At 41.5% G+C, this 26,967-nt stretch overlaps 2 protein-coding genes across 2 annotated transcripts; both read right to left on the bottom strand.

Moving 5' to 3' along the window:
• Positions 1-2,336: 2,336 nt before the first annotated feature.
• Positions 2,337-7,999, bottom strand: LOC105050991 (glyceraldehyde-3-phosphate dehydrogenase A, chloroplastic). The gene is given in 6 exon segments (XM_073243045.1): positions 2,337-2,990; positions 4,514-4,676; positions 4,679-4,756; positions 4,907-5,209; positions 6,706-6,870; positions 7,925-7,999. Coding segments are annotated over 6 exon segments (1,287 nt in total). The 3' UTR covers positions 2,337-2,487.
• Positions 8,000-15,521: 7,522 nt separating this feature from the next.
• LOC105050992 (WD repeat-containing protein LWD1) lies at positions 15,522-17,211 on the bottom strand. The gene has a single exon (XM_010931232.4). It carries the CDS (start codon positions 17,016-17,018, stop codon positions 15,879-15,881), a length of 1,140 nt encoding a protein of 379 aa, XP_010929534.1. The 5' UTR covers positions 17,019-17,211; the 3' UTR covers positions 15,522-15,878.
• Between the last annotated feature and the right edge of the window lie 9,756 nt (positions 17,212-26,967).

Below are 26,967 nucleotides of genomic sequence, written 5' to 3' on the forward strand. Positions count from 1 at the left end.
AGGAGGTAGCAGGATTAGCAGCATCATTCTGCCATATAGGTGGGCCATCACCCTTAAACTCGAGGTGAAAGAGTGAATTACCTCGCCAAAAGAGAGAGAGAGAGAGAGAGAAGAGCAGGACAAATCCAATGAAGTCGGTATAGCTCCTCCAAGTAGACGGGCCAAATATGCTCGATGTATATAGAGTGGCCTGGCCCCAAGGCAAGGACTCTTGTCCCGGCAGCTGAAAAGGCTAGGATCCGATGGGCCCCCAACGGTTTGTTTGGTTGCGTGGACTAACTGCAATAAATTTGCTCCTGTCATAATCGGGACCACCACGGCATGTCAGGTCACAGGTCGCAACGGACGGGAGCCAAGAGGGATGGAGGACAGAGGCCATCGATGGTCCATGGGCTCTCCTTCTCCTTTAAGACCCGTTAAATCACGTAGCCCAGATGACTTGAATCCGCGGATGGATACAAGGGAGGCGGGGGCCACGGTCGATCGCTGGGCGCCCGCACGGAAATATCAAAGTCCCGGCCGGTCGAGTGACAACGACGTGAAACGCCGACCGGCCGCGGGCGCAGGCCTCGTGAGGATCCATCCAAATCGCTGTTGTAAATGTTTCGTGGGCCCCCGACGGTGGGAGCTTTCAGGAGCCAGCGCCTCCCCGGCTGGAATTCTCGCGAGCTTCCAAAATGTTTGGAATTTTTAATTTACACTCTTATGTCTGAATCGGCTGGCTAGGAACGTAATTGACGTACCAGCTTGCACTGTAAATTTCTTTTCGTTTTTCTTCTTTTCCTTGCTAGTACTTTCTAAATTTGTATACCCACAAATGTTCGTGTTGGTTTTCATGTGGATAGAAATAAATGTTTTGTGCTGCACTCCACAAACAAAGAATCATATAAGCCATATGGAATAATAGGAGGTTCCATCGGATGCCCCTTTTTCACGTTCTTAGTAACAATAGAACCAAAAATTCCAAATTACGGGAACTTTTGAGATTATTTATAAATTTCTGGGAATAAACCATTCTTGAGTACGTAGTTGTTAAACTATTTGTAAATCAAAAATGAAAAAAAAGAAAATACAGTTCGATCATCTCAAGTTCGAATGATTCTCATATATATCTCCTCATTTTTGAAATTTACAAAATAATCCTTTAAATTTTCAAATCATTCCAAAATCGTCCTCTTGATAATGAGGCACAGTGATTGTGTAAAAATAAAAGCTCCATTTAAAGGTGCAGGATGGATAATTTTGAGTCTCATCATAACGTCATATTAAGAATTCCAGCTCCTCGTCATGGTACAGTTATAATTGTTTCTCTTCTGCCCTGCGGAAGATAGTTTTTTCTTCTTTTTTTTTTCAAAAAAAAAAAAAAAAAGGAAAACTCGTAATGGTACAGAAAACTTGGCCAACCTCCGCCCAGTTTGTCATTCAACAAATGAATGAACCCACAGAGTTGGGAAGAATCCATAAACAAACTGACCCAGGACAACCCGAAAGAGGATCGCATGGTCGGCTTAGCCCAGTCAAGCTGTAGCCCAAGGCCTCATGAACTTCTACGACTTATAATCGATCACAAACTCCAGAGTCGACAAAATTACACAAATCAACGGGACGGTGTTTTGATTCCTGGGGCACAATGAACATGAAACCTCAGACTGCATCCGCAGCACTTGAAAATTTTGTCACACACAATAACTTGGTTCAAAACCGTGTCAACAGAAATTCTTAATTTGATTCGAAAAGTTTCTACCGCAAGATAACTGGATTTGCAAATCAAATTTATCAAGGTACCATTCGTCATGGTCAAAAGTCACAGACTACAGATGCTGAGAAGATTGCCATCACTGCAAATACCTTGAACAGCGGTGCTCTATCCCTTCCCTCGTTTCGAGAGTTCTATTTCCATTAGCCGTCAACTCTAATAGGGTCGGATTTGTGCTACGTCACCACTCACCGTCCCATAATTATTCTGTGATGGAGGAATTGCAGTTGGAGATAGACCTAATGGAGGAGAAGTTTTAATTGGCAGAAGTTCATCACAAGGAATTGTGTGTACAACACCAAAAGATATCCATACAATCAATGTAAACTTGGAACTACTGCTTGAATTAATACCATCATACAACTCAAAAGATACCAAATCATTAGATTTGCTAGCTAGAAATGCTGTAACTTATCTAGTAAATCATGTATACATGAACTCGTACAAAAAAGACAAATCAAAAATCAAAACCAAAATAAACCTTGTAACGCTAATCAGAATCCATCAAGCTTTCATGAAATTCTTAAATAAATCAAAATTGAGTTTATATGATACATATTTATGATACTGGATGAGAAAATTATGCAGTGATAATACAATAGAAAATCAAAAAGGTTTTAGTTCTCATTACAGTGTTCCGAAAAAAATAAATAAATAAATAAATAAAGAAGAAGATTAAAATGGAGGAAACAAAAAATTACAAGGCAACACTGTTCCAACCATCAAGACAATCACTTCCAGTTGTTTGCAACAATGTCAGCCAAATCTACCACCCTCTGTGAGTAACCCCATTCATTGTCATACCATGCGATCACCTTAACCATGTCGTCGCCCATAACCATGGTCAGCGACGAATCTACAGTGGATGACACATCGCTGCAACGGAAATCCACGGACACAAGAGGCTCATCGCACACGGAGAGAATGCCTCTTAACTCCTTCTCTGCACTGTCCCGGAAAGCAGCATTGATCTCTTCAGCGAGGATCTTCTTCGAAACTTGAACGACAAGGTCAACAACAGAGACGTTAGGAGTGGGGACTCGAAGGGCGATTTCATTGAGCTTGCCCTTAAGGGTGGGGAGGACCAAGGCCACAGCTTTGGCAGCACCGGTGGATGTGGGGACGATGTTGAGGGCAGCTGCTCGCGCACGTCGGAGGTCACGATGGCTTGCATCCAGCAGCCGTTGGTCACCGGTGTAAGAGTGGGTAGTCGTCATGGTTCCCTTGATGATGCCTGTCATGGTTTTCAAAAGGTTCGACCACAAAGTTTTCGCAAAGAAAGAATGGAAATCGATTAAAGATATGCACGAGATTCATTCCCAAATTGGGGGAGAGGAGGCTGTGGATCTGATTGAGCAGATTTCCACTGAGATTCAGTCAAATATTACTTGGATGATAGGAGTTTCACAGCGTTGATCCACGCCATTAGATACGATTTACTGCTTCTAAATTTTGCCCAAATACCAAAAATCATGAGATTTGGAGATTCATAGTTAATGCATCAAGTGGTTAAAATATATACATTGTTTCATGTTATTTAAATTGTTCAATTCTCGACTACTTGATTTATATGCTAGTATTCTCTAAATTATATGATTTTTTATACATAAGTTGTTTAGAGGTCAAAGAATACATCCAATATCTTGGATGTTCGAGGTAGGATTTTCATAATCCAATCAAGATATGATTAGATTTGGGTAGAAATCCATTCAATCCAATCCTAGCCTACGCCTCTCTCAACACACACATATGGATATACACACATACATGCGCACATGCATGCAAACAAGCTCAGGACCATCTAACTACAGACTTCGAGATGTGAAACATGAAAGATATTAACAATATTGCATACAATCAACAAAAGCATAAGCAGTGAAGGAGACTAAAACACAATTAAAATTTTGAATTTGAAAATGTTAACTATAATAAATGCTAAAGTTCCAACAAGAGAAGAGATGGTGCAATCGCAAAAGTATACCCAACAAGCATAAAAAGAAGTGCTTATGCCTTTTGGTGTCATGTTTTCATCAAATACTAGTGTTTTTCTTCAAAGCACTATATGGAAGTGCTCATTTAGATAGTTGTATTGGGTGAAACCCACAATTCCTAGAGGATTGTAGGCCAAGAAGCCCTTAGAAGATCCAATGTATCAGACTCAAGAGTGAATGCAGGTTGAGCACATTGCTACTCCAAGAAGGATTTGTGCTACTAGAAATTTGAGTATGTGAGCAGATCATCATTGAGATACAGATCTACCATAAAAGGTGTAGATTATTGATATTCAGAGGTACCCTACGAAAGGCAATGGAGTGCTGGATGCCTGATTTCTTTTGGATGAAGATACAAGGAAGACAACCTCGAGGTTCGACAGTATAGGATAAGGATGGTGATAATATCAGCTTGCTTAGTAGCATGGCAACGTGGATTCTCAGCTTCTTGGGGTGACCCGACATTCTTTAATGAGAGACTATATGATGATCATAGGTCAATAATTGGAAATAAATCAATGGTACCCGTAGCTGGGGCATTCGTTCTTGTTAGAGAGGCCATCCATATTTAGAGTACTACATAATTAAATGATGAAGAAGCCAGCCAGCAAAATATATATATATGATACTTCTGTGGTCATGATTCTTCATGTTGTCTCTAAGGTTTTCACAAGAAATAGACCATTATAACGAAGAGTCCCGTTAAAGCCTTAAAAAAAAAAGCAGCTTGATGTGAAAGTGAATGGAATTAGCAGTTTATACGTACCGAACTTTTGGTCGAGTACCTTGACGAAAGGGGAGAGGCAGTTGGTGGTGCAGGAGGCGTTGCTGATGATGGGCTCGTCGGGGTTGTAGGTCTCGGCGTTGACGCCCACCACGTAGGTGGGGATGTCCCCTTCCCCGGGCCATGATCAGCACCATCTGCGCCCCCGGCCGCCTGGATGTTCTTCCCCGCCCCTTCCCTTTCCACGAACACCCCCGTCCCCTTGATCACCAGCTCGATGCCCAGCTCCCTGCGTTATATGTATATGTTGTATAGATTTATTAATTGGTCGGGTCGATCAATTTCATCATCGGTGACATGCATCGATCACCATGCACCATCAAAGACTAACTACATCATATATATATATATATATATATATATTGTATATGTGACTTAGTTCCATGGGAGATCCAGTGGGTTGCGGTTGGTGACGACCTGGATGACCTTGCCGTCGACGGAGATGGCGGCATCACCGGCGGGCTTGACGTCGGCCTCGAAGATGCCGAGGGTGGAGTCGTATTTGAGGAGGTGGGAGGCCTGCTTGACGCCGCCGGGGTCGTTGATGGCCACCACGTCAAATGGGGACTCCTTGCGCCCGTGCCAGCACCGCAAAAAGTTCCGCCCGAACCCTTTGATAGCCACCTTTATCTTCGCCTCCGCCGGCCCCTTCCGGCACCCACCTCTCCCTCTTCCAACCTACACTCATTCACCTGCCGATATGAATCTCTTTTTTCTTTCTTATCTTTATTCCTCTGGGATCTGATTTCGTTCGAGTCCATGCAGTCCATATATGACCGCAAGTGAGCCAGTTTGGACCTAGAAATGAGGAAAGGTCTTGATCAACGGATTGGAGGGTCCGGAGAGATCGATCGATGAAAGTATGCCACTGACCTAAGCCCAAGCTCATGGCTCAGGATGCATAAAAATAGACCAAATGCCGACTGGATTTGGCTGGTTTTCGATCCCAAATTTTTCGGGGCGATAAAAAAAAAGGGGGGGGGCAGCTTTAGATAGCACTGTAATGGTTGATGAGAATTTATGATTAGTTGGGGCAAGGCTGGGCGGTTCTACTTGTCCTGAGCAACAAACAAGCAACAACGAAAACTGTGGGGTAATGCACGAAGGTAGGTGGGGCTTAGGCTCTTCCTTATTTCTCAAAATAAGAAAAGCTTTTGAAGATGTAAATATTGGAGGTTAGAATGCTCCCATAGGCAAATTGATGACGAGATTAGGTGGTCATTTCCAGCTACAGAGTTGAATGGAGGAGCAGAGTTCGGAAGAAGGCAATGACATGTTAGAAACAAAATAGTGTCCAAGGCTATAGTAATAATGAAGACGTGTTTGTAAACAAAAGAATTTCTTATCAAAAAAAAAAGGAAACAAAAGAAATAAAAAGATGTAGACGATGATGGGAATGGAAAGGTGATACTAGCATGGTAAGCTAGCTTTCTAGATTACAAGATCGGTGGCGGAATCTGGTGGTGTTTAAATGGCAATGCTAGTGGAAGTATTTTGGTTTCAGAAGACAAGGCAAATAACAAATCAACAATCAGAAGCAATAAGAATAAGTGAACAAGAATATTCGACATAGTAATTAATTTTTTAACATATCATAGATAAACCATGATCTTACAGTAACTTTGTTATCGACTGATTACGTGCCAATTGCCAAGGAAATAGTCATCAAATACGCAGTAAACAACTATATCTGTAAATGACTGGTAGCCTATTTCAGTGTTTCCAATATTGTTGATATTTTTGACTGGAAACAATTTCAAGATGCATGATAATGTGAAGTTGATCGATAAAGGGGTTGGAACTCTGCACCTAGACCGGGTTCCTTAATTTGGTCAGATATCGATCAGGCAAAATACGTCCTATCCAAGCTCTTATCGAACTGGACCTGCCATGATTCAATCCAAGCCTCCTGAGCCAATTCGAGACCATATATAGATAGCAAACGTTCGGACCCCGCCAAGAAGCCGGACAAGGTATAATTCGGCCGGTCGATCGAGGCACCCGGGTACCATTAAGTTGCCACGGTGCGATCCATGGTTCAGAGAGCATGGTAAAAGCCCATGCAGCGAGCAGGGCTATAGGATCGACGCACGAATTGGATTCTGGAATTCAAATCAACAAGGATCAAAATTAAGCTTGAAGAACGGAGGAAATGGGAGGACAGTGAAGCTCACCGCAGAGATCTTAAAGGCGATGACGGAGAGGAAGTCATCTTGGGTATTGATCTTTCTCAAGGGCAGCGACGAGCTCCTCAGCCCCGAGAACTCCAAGAAACCCCAGCCGTTCGCCTGCGTCCAATAAACCACCGTACAGAATCGGGACAACTTATCAAACACCGGCTAGTGAGTTCCTAATCCAGCTTCGGGCTTGTTGGATCGATTGGGCTAGAGAGAGGAGCTGAAGAGGAGCATTGGCTATTGAGAGCGTAGCCGAAGCCACGAGGGTGGAGGGTGGTGTTCTTCTCTGTAAGAATAGCAATGGATAGGATTTAGATCGGATAATATACCACTTATCTCCAAATCCAAACTTAATACCCTATATCCAAACCCTATCCGATATCCAATTGGATAAGAAATGAGATATCCATCCTCATACCTAATGGGTTTGGAGATATCCACGGATAACTCATTTTCGCATACCCAACCAATTTCCATCTCATATCCAAAAAAATAAACAACCAAAATAATTTTATGCATATTATCAATCAAAACAGAATTATCAATTCAATATAAAATATAATTTATAAGTCTAGATTTATAGAAATCAAACATAAAAATAGAATTACAATTCAACATAGAACATATAAACAATCAAAATAATTTTATACATATTATCAATCGAAATAGAATTATCAAAACAGAATTATAAACATATATATTCGGATATGAGTTCGGATATGGATTCGGATATTATCCACACTCGTAGGTTCGGGTTGGGTTCGGATTTGAATTTGAGTAGAAAACAGCACTACCCATATTCTATCCATATCCGTGCTACAATTTTCAGATTTTACCCAAACTCGAATTCAAATCCGATCAAACTCTATTTTTCGGATTTGGATAAGGTGCATACTCATCGGGTCGGATCAATTTTGCCATCCCTACTCTCTAGGTGAAGATTGAGAGGCAGCAGCACCAGAAGAGAAGCAGAGACCTTATATGATATAAGGATAGGAGAATGAAGGAAAAAAAAGGTTGTGGTGTGGGGAAGCAGTGGGTTTGGGAGGCGGGGATTGGAAAACAGAAGAGGCGAGTGATGAGATTGCGGACAGCCCGTCGAGGAACGTATGGCTGGCACAACTCCTCGATCGAATATGAGTGGACTGGATGCCCGTCTTGAGACGTGGGCTTGCGTGTCGGCCTGGGCCTTTAAAACCGGTCGCGGCCTTTGGACCTGGTAGCTGGGTTTCTGGTCCCACGGCTTCTGTTGGACGGCTGTGGCCCAGAAAAAACAGAAGAGAGCCTCCATGGCCTTTTCCATGGATTCTCTCCCGCAGCTGCCCGGTGATTGGTCCATGCCGCAGATAACGGCACCGTAACGTTCCGCCAATGATGATGTGTTTTGGATCTTCTATTCATTGGCCTTGCTTCGATCCAGTGCCCTCACAAGGCAGACTAATCACCATGTAGCAATAGACGAGGCCACGTTGCAAAAGGTTGTGGATGATTGCATTCAAGGAAAAGCGGATACCATAATTGGATCGCCTGGGTATCCTGCAATACACAATTGTTGGCTCAAACCGCATGAGATTACTGGTGACTACTTGGAACTTGAAAAGCCGAACAAGGTTATGTAGAAGATGAAACCGAGAGGATAGGATAGTTCATCATAGTTATGAGTTGGAAAATTTCAGAATGGATCTGCTTGTGGAAGGATTCTTGGTGACTGTTAGGAAGTTGAAGAGCTGAAGAAGGTTACGTAGACGATGAAACCGAGAGGATATCATCAACATTGTTGGCTGCCAACATCTTGCTGTTGAATTGCTAAAGCCCTAGTATGAGATACCAGTGGCATGGGTTCGACCCGGTTCTCATCCTTGTTCCGGCTGGGTTTCCTCCCTGTCCTAGTAAGCTTCTAAAAACTGGGGCGCAAGTTCGAGAACTTCCCCTTTAATCACGCCTGTTCAATATCAAATGATGCAAACTCGTTGTTTCGTGTTTATGCAACCCAGAATACCATAAAAGAGGTGTTGTTGCCAATCTCCCCATCTGAGATCGATCACCGAGATGGATGTGGCCAAAAATGAAACCATCGCTGGAGCTTCGTCCGAACACCTGCAAAACAAGTCCTCACTGAAGATGGTGTTTTCCGGTGAAGATCCTCCGACGCTCATGTAAGAAGATGGAAAACAATGAGAGAAGAAAGCGAAAAGTCGATTGCATACCTTAAAGGATCCTAGAGCCATAATTTATAGGGGAGGAGTTTGAGTCGTATTCATCTCGGAGTGTCGATGATTTTCAAATTTGTAGCATAGATTGATTCAGAAAAGATATTTTTTTTTTATGAAAGGCTCGATCGTGAAGAAGTTTTACTCAATCTGGACTTTCTCAATTTGAGGCGGGACGAAACTGATGAGATTAGATCGGCCACGGCCGAGCTATAATAGATCGTCCGAGATCGAGATACTGAAGTGAAGCAGATGCTTGTCCTTCAAGTGATCTAGAATAGATCGGCCAAGGACGATCTAGAATAAATCCTCCGAGACCGAAGAGCTGAGAACTACTGCTGACGAAATATCTGTCAGTCTCTGTCACATCGACGTTTCTATCGGACGTCCATCTCCTATAGCTCGATAGGAGTCAAAAATGTCACAATCGAGACCGAGGTACATATCCACAGCAAGAGGAAAAAATTTTTGTCAAGAAAAATAATCTTTCCTCGTTGGGACATTCAGAAGAGTTGAGCAATGGATGCAATAATATAAAAGCATCAATTCCATAAAAGAGATTGTCATTCCCCTGAACCTGTTCATTCAGATGCGATCTACCGGGATTCCCATTCCTGGTTTGGCTGAGTGCAGCACCATGTCCACGTGTGCAAGGTGCAGGCTCGCCACATCTTCCATAGTTTTTATCCAGAGGCCATCCAGGGGGACCCCCAGTTCTGGTCTGGTTGAGTGCACTACCATAGTTCCTGCATTATTTACATCAGCAAGTTGTTTCCTGAGATCTAAGCCTGATCATATATTTGATTATATCATAAGTTGAAGGCAAACATTCACCCACCACCAGCTTTGGCCAGAACCGATCAAATGATACAAAAGAATACTCGACGGAAACCAGTCATTAGCTGAGTTTAAGGGTCAGTTTTTGTTTGCTTCATCTGAACTAATGGCTGAAACCTCGAATCTTGATCCCAGCATTATGGTCCTCCCACACTATTCTGTCAAATTCAGATAGCTCCTAATTCCGATGAGATATAAAATTTTATAAAATTAACCTTAAGACGCCATACCTTTGGGATATTCAATATAACGAGGAAACAACCCAGAACAATTATGGAACTCAACCTTGGGAAGCATAGAGATTCAGCATAACGCTTGCAGTGACACTTTGACAAAGATTTAGACAAAGCTCTTTCCTATTGTTCCAACTTCTACAACCATCCAACATCTAAAACTCCAACTTAAAAACATTCAAGTTCACTTTCCTTGAAATTCTACTCAAAAACATCCAACGTGAGTTTAATACTGTAGATACTGCTGTAAACTCATACACTGACCTGGTAATCCAAAGGAGGCTAGCCAATTCTGTCCTCCTATTTACAGTACACAGACAAATGTCATTTTGGTTGATGTGTGTTTTTCTTAACAATCACAAGCCAAAACCTCATCCAAGGTTGTTTTCCAACAAGAAACTTCCTCTAAAACCGAGCTCTTTAAGGGCACGGGACTGCAAACAGGAGTCCTAGGTCCAGACTCCTCCCTCAGGACTGAAAGACAACATCCTCTGAAAGACATCATCCAAAACATCGATAGGAAGAACAATACGCTTCCAATTAGTAACACAACAATCTAATGAATCCGATAAATAGCAACCACTGAGATTCTAGTAAAATGACTCCAAAGATTTGGTCCATCAAAGAGTGCCTTTATCCTTTCCCCTCTGTACATTATATTCTTAAGGGCTAAGCAACAATAACATTTTCCCCAAGAAAATTTGCACTAGGCTACGGGTTCCACTCTGTAGATCGACTCATGAATGCTGTCTAGCACTGTAACAACTCCCTTATTGTTGTTCCACATTATCTTTAAAATAAACCATTTTTTGCTCAATGTTCATGCTAAAAATTATATCTTTACAGCACCAATCTAAGTAACTACTTTTTAAACATACATTGCCAATCTATTTCTATTATGAATTTACATGCACCATGCCACTCTGCCAACTAATATGCCTGCTGAAAATGAGTTTAATAATCCCATGGAGCAACTTTTTCTTCTTCCTCCGCCCACCCCCCCCTCCTCCCCCACAAAAAAAAAAAAAAGAATCTCAACGGAGGCCCTAAAAGATGATCCAACTTTAGATTCAAAATGATAAGTCAACCTCAATTATTAGCAAAAGTGCAGACTCTGGAATTAACAAGGTGAACCAAAAATTTCTCTTGTTTTGATCAGATATTCACATCCATGAATAAATTTACCTCAAGATTGAACAGAGGATGGAGCAAATCTAAAACAGCAGATAACAAATACCAAGTTGGTGCAAATCCAAAAAGAATCTATTTCTTATTTGCTGAAGCCTTAAGGGATGGAAAATATGGAACAAATGATGCCTCTTTCAACTACCTAGATTGTGAGAGCAACTGAAGTCTGAAGTACAGATTCAACTGTATTTGCAGTCTAAGCCCATTGTCAGCAAACAAAGTTTAATCCACTTGTAGTTTGAATCACTAAATGGGCAATCCCATAACATCCAACTAGAAATCCAAGGAAATATGAATTTAGAGAATGCCCGGCATCCAAGGTTTCACATCCAGTCAACTGAAACTAATTCTTAATCGACTACTTTTAATCTCAACAAAACCAAGGAAATATATCACCACTCCCCTCCACACCCCCTGACAAATACACACACATAAAGGTGTGATGATGAATCATGGACACCAATACAGGTTAAGTATACAGCATGATACAAGTTAGGCAATACATAAATATTTCAAAAATAGGACACTGTCACAAGATAATAAATAGACTATTTTTTACATATATGAAAGCTATCTATAAAATATAATGTGTTATCGTAAGATTATAGTCTAGACTTTGTACAATAGCATCAACATCCATGAATTCCATCATCTAGTCACAATTCAAATCCATAGACCCCACGTTATACTCTATACACAACATCAACATCACTGAATCTGAAGTCCCATCAAACAACTCCCGCCATGTACATAACCCATCCACCACAGGCCACAAAGCTGTACAGATTAACTTCACAATAAATATCTTGGGGGAAGCACCCTTTCCCCCTTGTATTCAACCCAAAAAAAAACACTGACTCTGAAAAGATCAGTCTGTGTATAATAGAATGAGAGAGTCCCCTCATCCCTATACGTAAGGTTTAAGAGTCCCCACACTTCCAACGGTCATCCTATAGGTACCCTCCATCTCTCCCTTCTTCTTTTCTCTTCTTCTTTCTTTCTTTGTTTGCTTCTTTTTCTTCTTTCCTTTGTTTCTTTCTTTCACTTCTCCCTTCTTTCACCTTTCAGTTTCTTCTTTCTTTCTTTCACTTCTCCCTTCTTTCACCTTTCAGTTTCTTCTTTCTTTCTTTCTTTCCTCCCTTTTCTTCTCCCTTCCTTTTTTTCTTCTCCCTTCCTCCTTTTCTCTCTTTCATTTTCTTGTTTTTCTTTTCTTTTTCTTCTTCTTTTACCGCATGAATGGTTTCCAAAGTCCTGCCTTATCCCAATTCCCGTCTTCTCATAGGAATAGGATGGCCAGGAACACCCTACCTCATGCCAGGATTTCAAACTATCTCCTTTTTTTCTCAAGAAATACAACATTTAAAGTAAATATTTGCCATGCATCTAGCTATACATGACAGGTATTACTATCTCATGACATACAATTAGGAGCACGTGTATCCTAAACCATCGTGTTACATGCACCAGCCAACAAGCATCTAGAATGTGATGTGACTTGGCCAAGTGGGATAAAAACCAAGACCGTGAAGTTCCGCTCAATACTTGCTGAACGCTCTCATAAAACCCCTCAGCATCTTTCCCCCCCTTTTGCAATCAACTTTGAATGCAAAGAGAAGAAACAAGAAAGAAAGAAATAAAGAAGGGAAGAAGAGGAAGAGAACTTAGATCTGGCCTCCTCCAAGCCTAAATCCCCTATAATCTCCTCTCCTGCCATTTCTTTTGCCACTAAAACTTGCTGTTTTTTTTTCTCTGCCAAAAAACTCACCTAATCCTAACAAAAAAAAGGAACAATAAAGAGCATTAAAAAAAAAAAAGCAAAGAGTAAAAAGGGTCCCAATATGATATTGAGATGCCACATTGTATCATATGCCAGTATCTAGGTGTTTTGATATTGTAGTAGCTTAGTCCCCAACCAATACATGCATCAAGATCGTATCATCAAACCTCGAACCAACCTTACACAAGTCATCAAGCACAACCTTTATGTTAATTACAAGCTATAGAATCTATTTTACCAAAAACACAATATTATTGAGCTCCAACAATAGATGAGCACATATGACGCATCACATCATCAAAAGCCCCCCTATATATGATAAAAAGCCTAACCAAAGGATGCATCATCTTCTAGAAGCAATGTTAGTACCAATGCTTTGGAGAAGAACTTGAGTTTATAAATCATCTCTTAGTCAACATGATTTCACCATCTAATTCACATAGCTGACACTAACAGATATTCTCTTGTTCGCGAAGGCGAGTCCTTCCAGAGGGAACCATGAAATGTTCTCCCTTACAAAAATAGTTCAATGCTCCACTCCTAAGTGACTAACCACTTTCCTAAAGCATGGATATCAAACTTCTTACTATGATCATCTCTCTTTCAACTAAGCACCCTATGTAAGTCACAATTGAGCCCTATGAGTAATACAAGGCTTGACGAAAACAATCAAGGCAACCCCAACATTGACTTTCAAACCACTGTAAACTTCTAGCAATATTCTTCGAAGTATACTTTGAAGGCAAAGAACAACCTCTATGCAATCCGTTGCAGCCTTATATCCTAACACCTTTTAATAGAACAATTTTCCTAGCACTTCACCTTTTGCTAAGTGGCAAATGAAATGCATGTATGCAATATCTAATTTTAGTCCTAATCAAGGTTTTAAATCCCATAGAATGGGGCTGTCTTATTTTTTTCTATAGAATGGAATGTGCCATCGTCCCAATCCATCCCGATACTTGGGGTAGGAGATGTGCCAAGACATGCTATTCGGAACACTAAGACAATGATAGGATGGTCCTGTCTCAACATATAGGATGGTACAGGACTTGAATTCTTGGTCCAAACCACCACATTAAAAGCACCAGACCAAGGAAAAACCACCATGTCAAGTCAATTTCCATTTGTTACCTAACTGGAGAAATCCTTAAACACTGATAATTCATAAGAATTTATATCAAGCAAAAAGGACAGGGGGAAGCAAGTGCAACAAAGCAATAGATAAGATGCAAAAACACAGCACAAAAAGCAATGGGGAAAAAGATAATTAATCATGTCACCATCATGAACTACATCCAGTTCTAGTATTTGGCAACCTGTGGAAGTAAAGTGTTCTGTAATCCTCATTTTGATTTTCTTTAAATAATTATTTTCACATGGAAGAGACTATTCATATAGGTTAAGTTTCTCTTCATCTCGTCAAATAAGCATCCACAACATATCTTTTCATTCAACTTAGTATTAATCAACAAGTTGTACTATCTAAATATTGCCTCATAAAATCATTTGACCTACTAGTACTTCTAGATCCTTACAACTCTTCTTTCTTCAATTCCAACTTTCTCCTCTATCATGATCAGTTTGTAAGAAGAGCTAAACCTAAGAAACACATGGGACAGTCCTATTCATTCACCGTCATGATCACCAAAATAACCAATGTCTAGTTCCAGGCTTATGCATGATGCTACCTTGTTGTCTCCACCTCAATCCTTGAAAGCATGAATATGATCAAGTTCAGGAGGCTTTGGCTTATCTTAAGTTCAAGACCAAGTATACTTCTTCAGAAGATGTAAATCCACAAGGTCAAAGTTTTTGACAAACACAATCAACCTTTTCACAATCTTTAGACCTTTTGAAGCTAAATCAACTCTTTGATCTAAATAGCGTTTCCAAACTGAGGGTTAGGTCCTATGGGATGGTGACTTGCTACTGCTTTCTCGCTTTTTTCAATTACCTCAAAACCTTACTCGTATTCCACTCGCTTCCTTTCGTTTATGTTCTTACTTAAGGAAGGCTGGGTTATTTCACTTGAACAGGGGCGGAGGTCGCTCTACCAATGGGTTCCGGAGATGGAATATGCTCGTTAAGATACTTTGATCCAAACTAGCCCTCGAGGGGAAGTGTCTCTACTGAATAAGTAGAGTTTCGCCTTGCAACTTCAAAGAAAAATTTAGTGAACCATCAATAACTTTTAAATGATGGTGATCAAAATCTTATTATGCAATGTTACCAAATGATAGGATATACAAAAAGCTCAAATCAGTATGCAAATTAACTCAAAAGGACCAACAACAAACCCATAACATGGAATTCCTCCAAATTCTCACATATGAACAAGTTCATAAAGTCCAAGAAAGATTAACATTTGAAAGAAGAGAATCAAATAACAGTACCAGTAATACAAACAAAACTGAACAACAGGACAAAATCAAACAACAAAAGCGACTATATTACACATTATCAAATCCCAAGCATTCAACACTAACACCACAATGTGCTACAGCAATCAATCATCAGCAGCAAGGGGCGACAATCTAAGCAATGTAAGTAGATCTCACAGCAGAGTCCCCAAACAAGCAATTAATGGTATTCCCATGTAATTAAAGTCAGTTCAACTCCACAATCCAAGGTCCAAATGTAAAAACTAAACAAACTACAAATTACATCACAAGCAAGCAAGATAAGGAGATCAGACTATCGCCCAGTAGAGAAGCACCCAAGGTGGCCTATGGCCCATCCCTAATCTAAAGCAAGTAAGAAACTCCTCAATCTTCTATTTTATCCCACGCTATCCCATATGTAGCGGATGACTAATTGAAGGTGAGAAATCGCTGATAGCAGCATCAGCAAAAAGATGATGAGATGATAAGAATAGTCAATGGATAGATGAACCTGTCTTTATTCCTTTCGTATGCCTCTTTCTCAAACCCTGAGTATCTGGAGCTTGGTGGAGAAGGCGATGGCAACCCAGTCGGGCTGGGTGGAGGACCACTGCAGCTGCTCGATCTCCGCCCCGGCGGTGTAGGCGAGAATGGGGTCGAGGTCGCCCTCGGCAGCGGCCTGGGCCTGCTGGCCGCCTCCCGAGGCGCTGCCCATGGAGGAGAGGTCCCAGATGAGGGCCTGAGAGTCGTCGCCGGCAGTGCAGATGTGGCAGGAGCTGTGGGGGGCCCAGGCGATGGCGTTGACGCTGGCCTGGTGGCGGTGGAGCTCCACGACAGGGAGGGTGGGGAAGCGGATGTCGAGGACGACGACCTTGGCAGAGTCCATGATGATGGTGGCCATGTAGCGGGGGTCCTGCTTGTTCCAGCCGAGGCGGACGAGGGGAGTGTCGGGGGGGTCGGCCGACTCGTAGATGATGGTGGAGTGCTCCTTGTCGCGGAGGTCGAAGACGCGGACGGAGCCGTCGGCGGAGACGGAGGCGAAAACGCCGACGCCGCCCCAGGCGATGTCGTAGACCTCCTTGTCGTGGGCGATGAGCTGGGTGTCGACGGCCTCGCGTTCGATGTCCCAGATGGTGCAGGTGGTGTCGATGGAGGAGGTGCCCACGCGGCGCGGCTCGGCCTCGTTCCAGTCGAAGGAGGTCAGAGGCCCGCAGAACTCGGAGTTGCGGTTGCCGTTGAGGAGGGACCGGAGCTCAACGCGTGACGACGAGGGCGACTTGGAGGAGGAGTTGTGCTTCCTGTCGTCGTCGCCGCCGCCGCCTTCGTCATCCGATGATATGCGCCACAGGCGGAGGAAGTCGGCGGAGGTGGCGAGGAGGTCGGGGCGGATGCAGTCGCGGTCGGGGACGAACATGGTCTTGGTGGGGGGGTAGGGGTGCTCGAAGGAGAGGGCCGGGTCCGAGCGGATCTCACCGGTGGAGTCGTCCAGCTGGACGATCTCCACGCGGTTCGGATACTGCTCCAGGAGGCTCGCGATGGCCAGACGGTACTTCTTGTCCCGCCGGACGCTCCAGTTCATCGCGTAGATGTGCCACGGCGCCTCGTACGTGTAGATCTCCGACCGCTTCTGCTGCTCCTCCGAACCCTCCGGCGTCCTTTCTCCGCCGCCGCTACCGCCCATTTCTACCACCCTTCTGGGTCCTCTTCTCTCTCCAGGTTGCTGCACGGAGAGACGGAATTGATTAGGAGGATTCAGACGGTCGGAGAGGCGACGGTCGGCTCAGCGGAGTAGGAAGAAAGCCCTACTACGCCGCTGGCCCTCGCAACGAGACCTAGCTATCTACTCTGGAACGGGGTTGTAATCCGATTCTACCCGGTTTTCTCGAGCCTTCCACCTTATGTGGATTTCGGACTGGACCGCGCCACGAGCAATCATCATCATCCGTACTCATGGTCTCTCGAGTCGGCCCGGATCGAGTTTGTATGCAGCCGGGCACGGTCCAAAAACAGGCCCTTGGTAAACAGGTCGAACACCAGGGAAATAAATTTTGTTCTTTAGCTACATTTATGGATCACGTGCCTCGGAACCATCGGGGCCTGCTAGGTTGAGAGAAAATTATAGGAAATGAGATTTCTTGTGTTCCACGTCCTCCACTGCATCCACCTTAACCTCAAAACTTGAGAATCATATTAGGACGGAACTTCTTTTGTTGATGGAGATGTCTGATCATTCCCTATTTGATGCAAAAAATTTTAACTCTTTCTGATTTAAACTTGAGAGGTTGTTTTTGTTTTAGTTAGAGCATTCATTTTATGATTGTTTCAACTTATGAAAAATATATAAGAAAAAAAATTAGTTATGTGTTTTAAATAAATAAGTACAAAAATAATATACTTACAACCTCTGTTTAGGTTGGGTTTGGCATTCAAAGGGTATAGCAACCGAATTTGCAAGATTGGGATGTACTAAATTTATTATATATATTTATTGGAGACCACCACCTCATTCGATCATGATCGAGATAAATAAAGGTTGACCATAGCTGATCCGAAAGAGTTAAGAAAGCATGGTCTCAAATTTAATAGATCTTCCCAATTTAGCAAGATGATCATTTTGAGATGATTATCCTTCCCGCAACTATCAAAGCCCAGATAAAGAAGCCCTAAACCGTCAAATTCTATCATGTCCCAAAAAGCAATTATTGGTTGGCTCCATGTAACAAACACAGAAAGATAACTCAGTTAGCACGATCTGCCGCAATATTCAAAAATTAAATAATTCTTTGGGTGTGCACAACTCTAACTCTCCCTCTATGAATAGGAGGAGTGAGAATCCTAAAGTAAACTCTTGAAAGGCCTCAAAACTCTCTCTCTCTTACTGCTCTCCAATTTTTAGCTGACTTAAGCATTGAATGATCCTCACCGAAAAATATTCTGATCAAGAACATTTTGCAGGCCGAGCTCCAACATCAGGAGGCCTCTCTATCGGTACCTCATTTGCAGTCAAAGATCCCTCCACCTTATTTTCTATCGAAGACTCTTCCACCTCATCTCTAACCGAGGATTTCTTTACCTCATCTTTTACGAGGATCCTTCCACATTATCTCCAACTGAAGACTCTTCTACCTTATCTTCTTTCGAGGACTCTTCCATACTTAGCCTCTGTTCGAAGAGATCAGTCCGACCTCAATGACTCAGAATTTGGCAGCAATATTATTTTAAAAATTTGTTAACATATACTTAAATAATATGATTGTTTTTTTCTCTTTTGTTTGGGTATTCAAAAGCCAAAGCAATTATAGAAAAGTTGAATCGAATGTCAAATAATTTTCATCCAAGATCCTACTAATAGCATTACAATTACATATTAATTTTATTGATATTAATATTAATAACTTCTGTATAAACGATATATTTAACTTCTATTTCAAGTAAAATATTAATTTTAAAATTAATAATTTCTATATTAATTTTAATTAACATTAGTATTATTCTATTTATGAATGTCAAGAAATAATCTTTGTATAAAATTCAAATATCTAATTAACTTTTATTAGTACTTAATACTAATATCTACTAAATATTAATAATCTTGGAATATTTAAAATTTAAATAAATCTAAATATTAGATAAATTTAATATACAAATATTTATTATTTATTTAATGTCTTTAAATATGAAAAATTATGAAAATAAATATTAGTATTAAATGGAATTATTAAATGTGGAATACAATTAATAGACATTGAATTTATTATTAAAATACTATGTTGAATACAACTAATAGATATTCAATTTATTATTAAAATTCTATATTAAATAAATAAAAAATTTAAATAACTTTATTTAACTTCTATATTAAATGTTAATACAAGGATTAAATATAACATAAATATTCAGTCTATCTATAAATAATATGAAATTAATATTAACATTAATATTAAATAACTTCTATATTAATGATATATTTAATTCTATATTTGTTGGGTATAAAATATCCTCAGCCGAAGTTCTTAACAGGATTGACCCTCCCAGGACTCCTCCGGCTTTCGACCGCAAATGGTATCTCTCCGGACTTCTCCAACAGTCGGATTCCCACAGTGCTGACTGAATTCTCCCGACGGACGAACTCCCACTGTACCACCCGAGCTCCTTCAACATGAGTTCCCCCAGTCATCTATTAAGCCGCCCCAAGTGCTCACTGAACCCCGTCGCCAGCCGACTTTCTACGACTATCAGCTATTTTCCGAATCCCTTCCAGACTTCTTCCAGCCAGGTTCAACTCCAATCCGAACTAGCCCGGACTTCGTCAACGGCTGAACTTCTCCAACGGTAGATTCCTACAACTACCAGATTTCATCCGGACTCCTACGGGAGCCGAACCTTGTTCCCGACTCCGGCTGCAGGCGGACTTCGCCCAGACTCCTACGGGAGCCGGGCTCCGCCCATGACTTCACTTACAGGTAAACTTCGTCCGGACTCCTACGGGAGCCGGACTTCATCCACAACTCCCATTGCAGGAAGACTCGGCCCGGACTCCTACAGGAGCCGGATCTCGTCTCCGACTCCGACCGAAGGAAGACTCCGTCCGGACTTCGTCCCCAACCTCGACTGCTGGAAGGCTTCGTCCGGACTCCTACGGGAGCCGGGCTCCGTCCTCGACCCCGACTGCTGGTAAACTTCGTCCGGACTCCTAAGGGAGCCGGACTTCGCCCCTGACTTTGATTGCAGGTGGACTTCGCCCGGGCTCCTACGGGAGCCAGATCTCGTCTCCAACTCCAGCTGCGGGAAGACTCCGCCCGGACTCCCACGGGAGCCAGATCTCGTCTCCAGCTCCAGCTGTGGGAAGACTCCGCCCGGACTCCTACGGAAGTCGGACCTCGTTCCCGACTTCGGCTGCAGGCGGACTTCGCCCGGACTCCTACGGGAGCCGGGCTCCACCCACGACTTCACTTACAGGTAAACTTCGTCCAGACTCCTACGGGAGCCGGACTTCATCCACAACTCCTATTGCAGGAAGACTCAGCCCGGACTCCTACGGGAGCCGGATCTCGTCTCCGACTCCGGCCGAAGGAAGACTCCGTTCGGACCTCGTCCCCGATCTCGACTGCTGGAAGGCTTCGCCCGGACTCCTACGGGAGCCGGGTTCCGTCCTTGACCCCGACTGCTGGTAAACTTTGTCTGGACTCCTAAGGGAGCCGGACTTCGCCCCTGACTTTGATTGCAGGTGGACTCCGCCCGGACTCCCACGGGAGCCAGATCTCGTCTCCAGCTCCAGCTGCGGGAAGACTCCGCCCGGACTCCTACGGGAGCCGGACCTCGTTCCCGACTCCGGCTGCAGGCGGACTTCGCCCGGACTCCTACGGGAGCCGGGCTCCGCCCACGACTTCACTTATAGGTAAACTTCGTCCGGACTACTACGGGAGCCGGACTTCATCCACAACTTCCATTGCAGGAAGACTCAGCCCGGACTCCTACGGGAGCCGGATCTCGTCTCCGACTCCGGCCGAAGGAAGACTCCGTCTGGACTTCGTCCCCGATCTCGACTGCTGGAAGGCTTCGTCCGGACTCCTACGGGAGTCGGGCTCCATCCTCGACCCCGACTGCTGGTAAACTTCGTCCGAACTCCTAAGGGAGCCGGACTTTGCCCCTGACTTTGATTGCAGGTGGACTTCGCCCGGGCTCCTACGGGAGCCAGATCTCGTCTCCGACTCCAGCTGCGGGAAGACTCCACCCGGACTTCGTCCCTGACCTCGACTGCTGGAAGGCTTCGCCCGGACTCCTACGGGAGCCGGGCTCCGTCCTCGATCCCGACTGCTGGTAAACTTCGTCCGGACTTCTAAGGGAGCCGGACTTCGCCTCTGACTTTGATTGCAGGTAGACTTCGCCCGGGCTCCTACGGGAGCCAGATCTCGTCTCCGACTCCAGCTGCGGGAAGACTCCGTCCGGACTCCCGCGAGAGCCGGACCTCATCCCCGACTTCAACTGAAGGAAGACTTCGTCCGAACTCCCACGAGAGCCGGACTTCGAGCTCCTCTCAAACGGGCAACTAGCCACCCCTTTCTGCCAGACACTCCAGCCGGACTTCGACCGACAGGCTTAGACCCTCTAGCAGGCCACAGCAACGGCCACGACTCTGCTTCACTTCCTGCGACGGATTTCGCGCGGCTCCATCACTCCCTGACAGACCGCAATAATGGCCACAATCCTGCTCCACTTCCTGTGATTCCTCCATCCTCTGGCAAGTCGCGATAACGGATGCCGCTCCACCCCCCGCGACAGACTCCACGTGGCATATCCCGGTGATAGCCACGATTCCACTCCACTACTCTTCGCAACAAACTCCTCCTGACCGTGGGCAGCCCACTGCCGGATGATTACAAACATCGCTATCAGTCTGTTGCTCCCTTCGCCTATAAAAGGGGGGACCCCAGATACGTTATTCTCTAAGCTCTCATTTTTACCTAGAAACTTTGTTAAAATTTTCGTTCGAGCACTTCATTCTTGTTGAGGCAGAGAACTGAGTTAAGCGTCGGAGGGTCTTGCCGGAGCAACCCCACCTCCGGTTTAGACTTCTTTTGCAGGTCCCGACGGCGACCGCGGCTCCCTCGACTCCAGCTTCTCCGACGCAGACGGATTTTTGCACCAACAATATTAAAAAAATATTAATATTAATATTTGTATGTTCTATATTAAATATTTATTAATTCACTAATAATCTATTCATGAATATCAAAAGTTAATCTTTACATAAAATTTTAATATTGAATTAAATTTATTACTATCAAATACTAACATGTATTAAATAATAATAATCTATTTTTTGTAAGTAAACATGTACGAAATTACTTTTTTAACATAACCTCCAAAAATATTAATTTTTCTATGAATTTCTTTGTAGTTGTTTTGATTTTGAAGAGGGATGGGGTTTTTTCTTTTCTTTTTATTTAATAGGTACAGACATAGTGTTGGGTAGTTACACAATTCAAATGCCACCTATATCAATTTTTTCTCTATTTTTTTGATAAAAGATGATTGAATTAAACCAGTCTAGAATAAATATATCCTTAAGAATTTGAAAATAAAAAAAAAATATCCAAAAATTGAGATGGAAGATTTACTATAAAGTTCCATAGAAAACTCCTAATGTGATTAAATACGTAAGTGGCCATCCAATCAGATGCAATAACAGTCTCTCTATAAATATGAGATACCTTGAGTGAAAACAAAGTATGCATCATTCACCAACAATCCTACAAAAAAAGATGTGATCTAATAATATAAGAAAGAGGATCTGACAGCTATCTAAGAACTGTCGATCAGTCCCCCTCAAAACAAATATGGGGACTGGGAGGCCCTCAATATCTGTATAGTAACAATTAGCTCGTCCCATACAATACATAGTTCAGGCATTGGAATTGTAATGTCAAAAAATAGTGGTATAATTGTAGCTAATAAACACCACCAGCATTCTTAATGACAAAAGCTGCTTCACTGGAAGCATTTCTTTTATATACGCTATTATCAAAATTGATCGTGAAAAAAAAAAAAAATCTCCATTAGTATCTATAATATGTTATAATAATTTATTATATCGAAAAGACTAATAAAATATATAATGAACTTACCGGTACATCAATTTCTTCGGATATGACTGTTAAAGTTGAGCCAAAGTTAAGCCCGGAGATTCATCAAACAGATTTGCAATATTATTTGATTAATCTCTCAAAATAGAAGCAAAAGGACCGGCCCGCGTCTCCAAGTAGAGGTGGAAATAGGCAAGGTAGCCTATTAGGAGCCTGCGGCCTGGCCTGCTGTCGGCTTGACCTGATCTGATCTATTTATCTAAATAAGCCAAGCATAGATTTTTAAAAAGATCTGTTTAAATAAATAGGTCAGACCTAAAATTCTAAAGCCTGACCTGAAAGCTTACCGACCGGTCTGTATAAGAGCAGCATAGTGAAAGGAAAGAAAAAATCTTTAGCTTTTCATTATAAAAATAATTCTTGAGATACTACTTTCTACTTTTCATTTGGTTCAAGTTATATTTCTTATAATTTGAGGTCCATTAGAAACATAAAATTATTATGTTCGATAGACCTTTGGGTTTGTATGGAGGTTTTGAAGGCTTAGGCCCGTTGGCCTATTTAAAGGTCTTTAAATAGACTTGCAGGCTATGTGAGACTTTTTTATTTTGCAAAACAGATTAGACTGAGCCTCATTTAAGCCTGAAGCAATCCAACAGGCCAAGCTCAAATTAGTATTTTACAATACAAACCTGACCTATTTATACTAAAATTTGATATAACTTGATCTATTTTCACCTCTATCTTCAAGCTCTCCATGCTTCCATCTCATAGCTGAATCATAAATTTCAAAAAGAATAATCAATAAGATGCCATGTACGAGAGCATTGCTGTAAAGATATCAACGCTAATAATCTATAAATGTATTTACAACATCATTCAACCAAAAATTAGGATCCCAAAGTTGAATAAAATAAAAAAATCATAAAATAATTTTTTTCACTTGCTCTGGACATATCATCAAGGTGGACACGCAATTATGTAAAGGATCATCTTTGAAGTATGTCTTTGATGATTACATTAATACCATCTTTTTGCTAAGAATACAGCTTAGGTATGGTTGTTAAGTTGGTGGTGCAATGTCCATTAGATAAAGCTGCATCAGCATTTGGTGAATAAGCAGAAGCAAAAGGATTTCATGCTCCCTCTAACATCTGCATAACACTTCAACATCGAAGGCAATCCATTGGGCATAAGGTCCTAACTTCAAACTCATTGCAGCTGGCAGGATCCATCTCATCGGGACCACCATCTCCGCGATGGAGCTTTAGGCTATTTAGGAGGACATCATTCATGCGAGACTGTCCCTAAGAGCTGATCGACTTATCATTGAGTGGGATTTGGCCATGATGGTCAATTGATTGGGGAAGCAAGTGGGGGCCACTGCTGTCCACTCGTTGGCTCGTGATATCTCGAGACGATTAGAGGAATGCATCACCGCAAACATTCGATATGTCTATCACAAGGCAGATTGCATCGTTAATTTTGTTGCTTAACACATAAGTAGGATTTTTTGATCTAATTTTATCATTGCTTTTTTAGGATTTTTTTTTTTTTTTTTGATTCTTTTGATTATATTCATACTAGAATTATATAAGTGCTCCATCTTTTATATATATATATATATATATATATATATATATATATATATATATATATATATATATATATATGTGGTAATCCATTAGGTGCCGTTCTTCTTTTTAACAAAATTTAGGTGGCTTAAACCTCCCATTTAAAAAAAAAAAAAAAATCCACTAGGTACCGTTGTATGTGCCATCGTGGAAGAAGGGACCATTTCTTTGCAGTATTTGCTTCCTTCTCTACATTTTTTTGATAGTATATTTGTTTCTTCGTCTTGGACCATGTGCGTTGGTCGAAGTTCCTTCCCTTGGCACAACTGGTCGTGGATCCATACCACGAAGTACACCTTGACTGAGGCATTCCACAGTAGCATCCATGTGCTTCCTCCCACCAACCTTTTCCAACAATAGCATCATAAAACTACGAATATTTAACTTGTACGAAACATTTCCAAATTTTCTCAAGTACACTTATAGTGCAATGTGACCTGGAGTCCCCCTAGCAGCTGTCACTGAAACAACATTTTGATGTTTTGACTACAACTTTGCGATTTTTCCAAAATCTAAAATCTTTGGACCAATATTATTGTCTTTAAAGACATTGCAAGGCTTAATATCAGAAACTAAAAAGGATAGCTAAAGTGGAAGCCGTCCCCACAAAATAAATAAAGAATTAGAAGGTAGCAAATTATGGTCTCCCATTGAGTAAGGAATTCTTAGTTAGATCGGATTTATCAACTCGATAGTAGATCATACATATTAGGAAGCACCATATATCACATTAAAACAAACAAAAAAAAAAAGAAAAAGGGAGTCGAGTGCATTTAAAATTTTAAACCACTGCTCGCCTCCGTCTTCATCTTTAGTGAAACCCAAGCATCCAGATAATGGAAGGACGAAGAAACACCAATGGCATATGGGAGTCGAAGAACAACGGTGCAAGGGAAGGGAAAATGTGGAAGGGGAGAACTTAGAGGGGGGCTTACAAATGGAATAATGTCGATGGTGCATGGGAGCTGGAGAATGGCGGTGCATAAGAAGCTCAGCAGAGCCGGCCTGGGACGGATCAAAGTGGGCGACCACATCAAACATTGTTCTCCCTCTCTCGAGTTTCGACTCTTCAACGGGACTCCCAACAACAACTTTTTAGCTCTCATCATCTCGATTTCTTCTTTGATTTCTCATCGCCTCTCATCACCTCGCAACACCTCTCTTGATTTTTCCCTGTTCTGCTGTTCATTGATGGTCCTTCCTTATTTTGGACACAAAAAATTAGATCAAAATCTGTCAAAAAGTCAAGTAAATCTCTTCAATCCTCCTCCTTCAATCTGCTATAGATTTTAAACTTAATTTCTTACCGATTTATTATTAAAAAAAAATTTAAAATCTTACTTCAGCAAGTTCTCCTATTTTTTTATTTTTTTTTATCTTTCCAACAGTGTTGGACCGCCGTCGGTCATCAGACCCTATGGTTGTCATCGTTGGAGGAAGATCTCCCTTGCGGGCCTATGGCCTTGTCTCAGGAACGAAGGATGAATTCTCTATTTTGTTAAAAAAAGATCTCTTATTTTATCGTTAAAACAAAAAAAAAAAAAACAACCTACAATAATATACAAAAAAACGCAGCTCCTAAAATATGGACGTCCGGTACATATCACATTTTGGTGAATGAATGTTAGTTTCCATCCATGGTTTGCTGAAATGAAAATACAAGGATGCATCAAATTAATATATTTAACTCTTTCAATTTGGGATCCGCGCTGGCCATCCAACTGTTTTAGAGACCCAAGAAGGTACTTAAGAGGCCAAGATTAGCTGGTATTATAATAAAAAAAAAATGATCCACACTATTCTATTAAAAAAAGAGAAGATGAGTCTTCTGTTTTACTATGAAAGAAGAAGAAAGAAAAAAAAAATGATCCACAATCCACATAATAAAAAAAAATGGTCCACACAATATAATTATATGAATTTGTTAATTATGATCTGATTGGTTTAGGTATATAAAATTTAGCCCGTCTATGTGAGAATCTCAATCAATGGGTCAGCATCCTTGCATATGATAAAATACATTTAATTTTGTACACCTAGAACTTGCTTTTCTAAATAAATATAATTATGATCTTTATATCCATCTTATTTTTTTGATAGCTTGTGATTTCAATTTATTTTTTTATTTTTTTTACTATATCTTATTCTTAAAGTAATTGATTAGTTATCATATTTTATTTTTCATGTTTAAATTCTTATTACAATTACAGTAGCTTTTGTCCAAATTTTGTTCCATCAGAAAAGCCTTCAAGCAAGTTCTATTATTCTATCAAAAAATTTTAAATCAGATTCTATTGTTCTAAACTTCAGATTTATTTATTACTAATTTTAGTTAATATTTATTATTTTATTTATTAAAATGATACCTAAAAAATAACTTTTGGGTCATGAAAAACTTAAGAAAAAAAGA

Source organism: Elaeis guineensis, chromosome 9 (genome assembly GCF_000442705.2).
Source record: "Elaeis guineensis isolate ETL-2024a chromosome 9, EG11, whole genome shotgun sequence".
NCBI lineage: Eukaryota > Viridiplantae > Streptophyta > Magnoliopsida > Arecales > Arecaceae > Elaeis > Elaeis guineensis.

What these genes read in the sequence shown, in the direction of transcription:
- LOC105050992 (XM_010931232.4), bottom strand. Translation starts at nt 17,018, where the DNA reads ATGGGCGGTAGCGGCGGCGGAGAAAGGACGCCGGAGGGTTCGGAGGAG.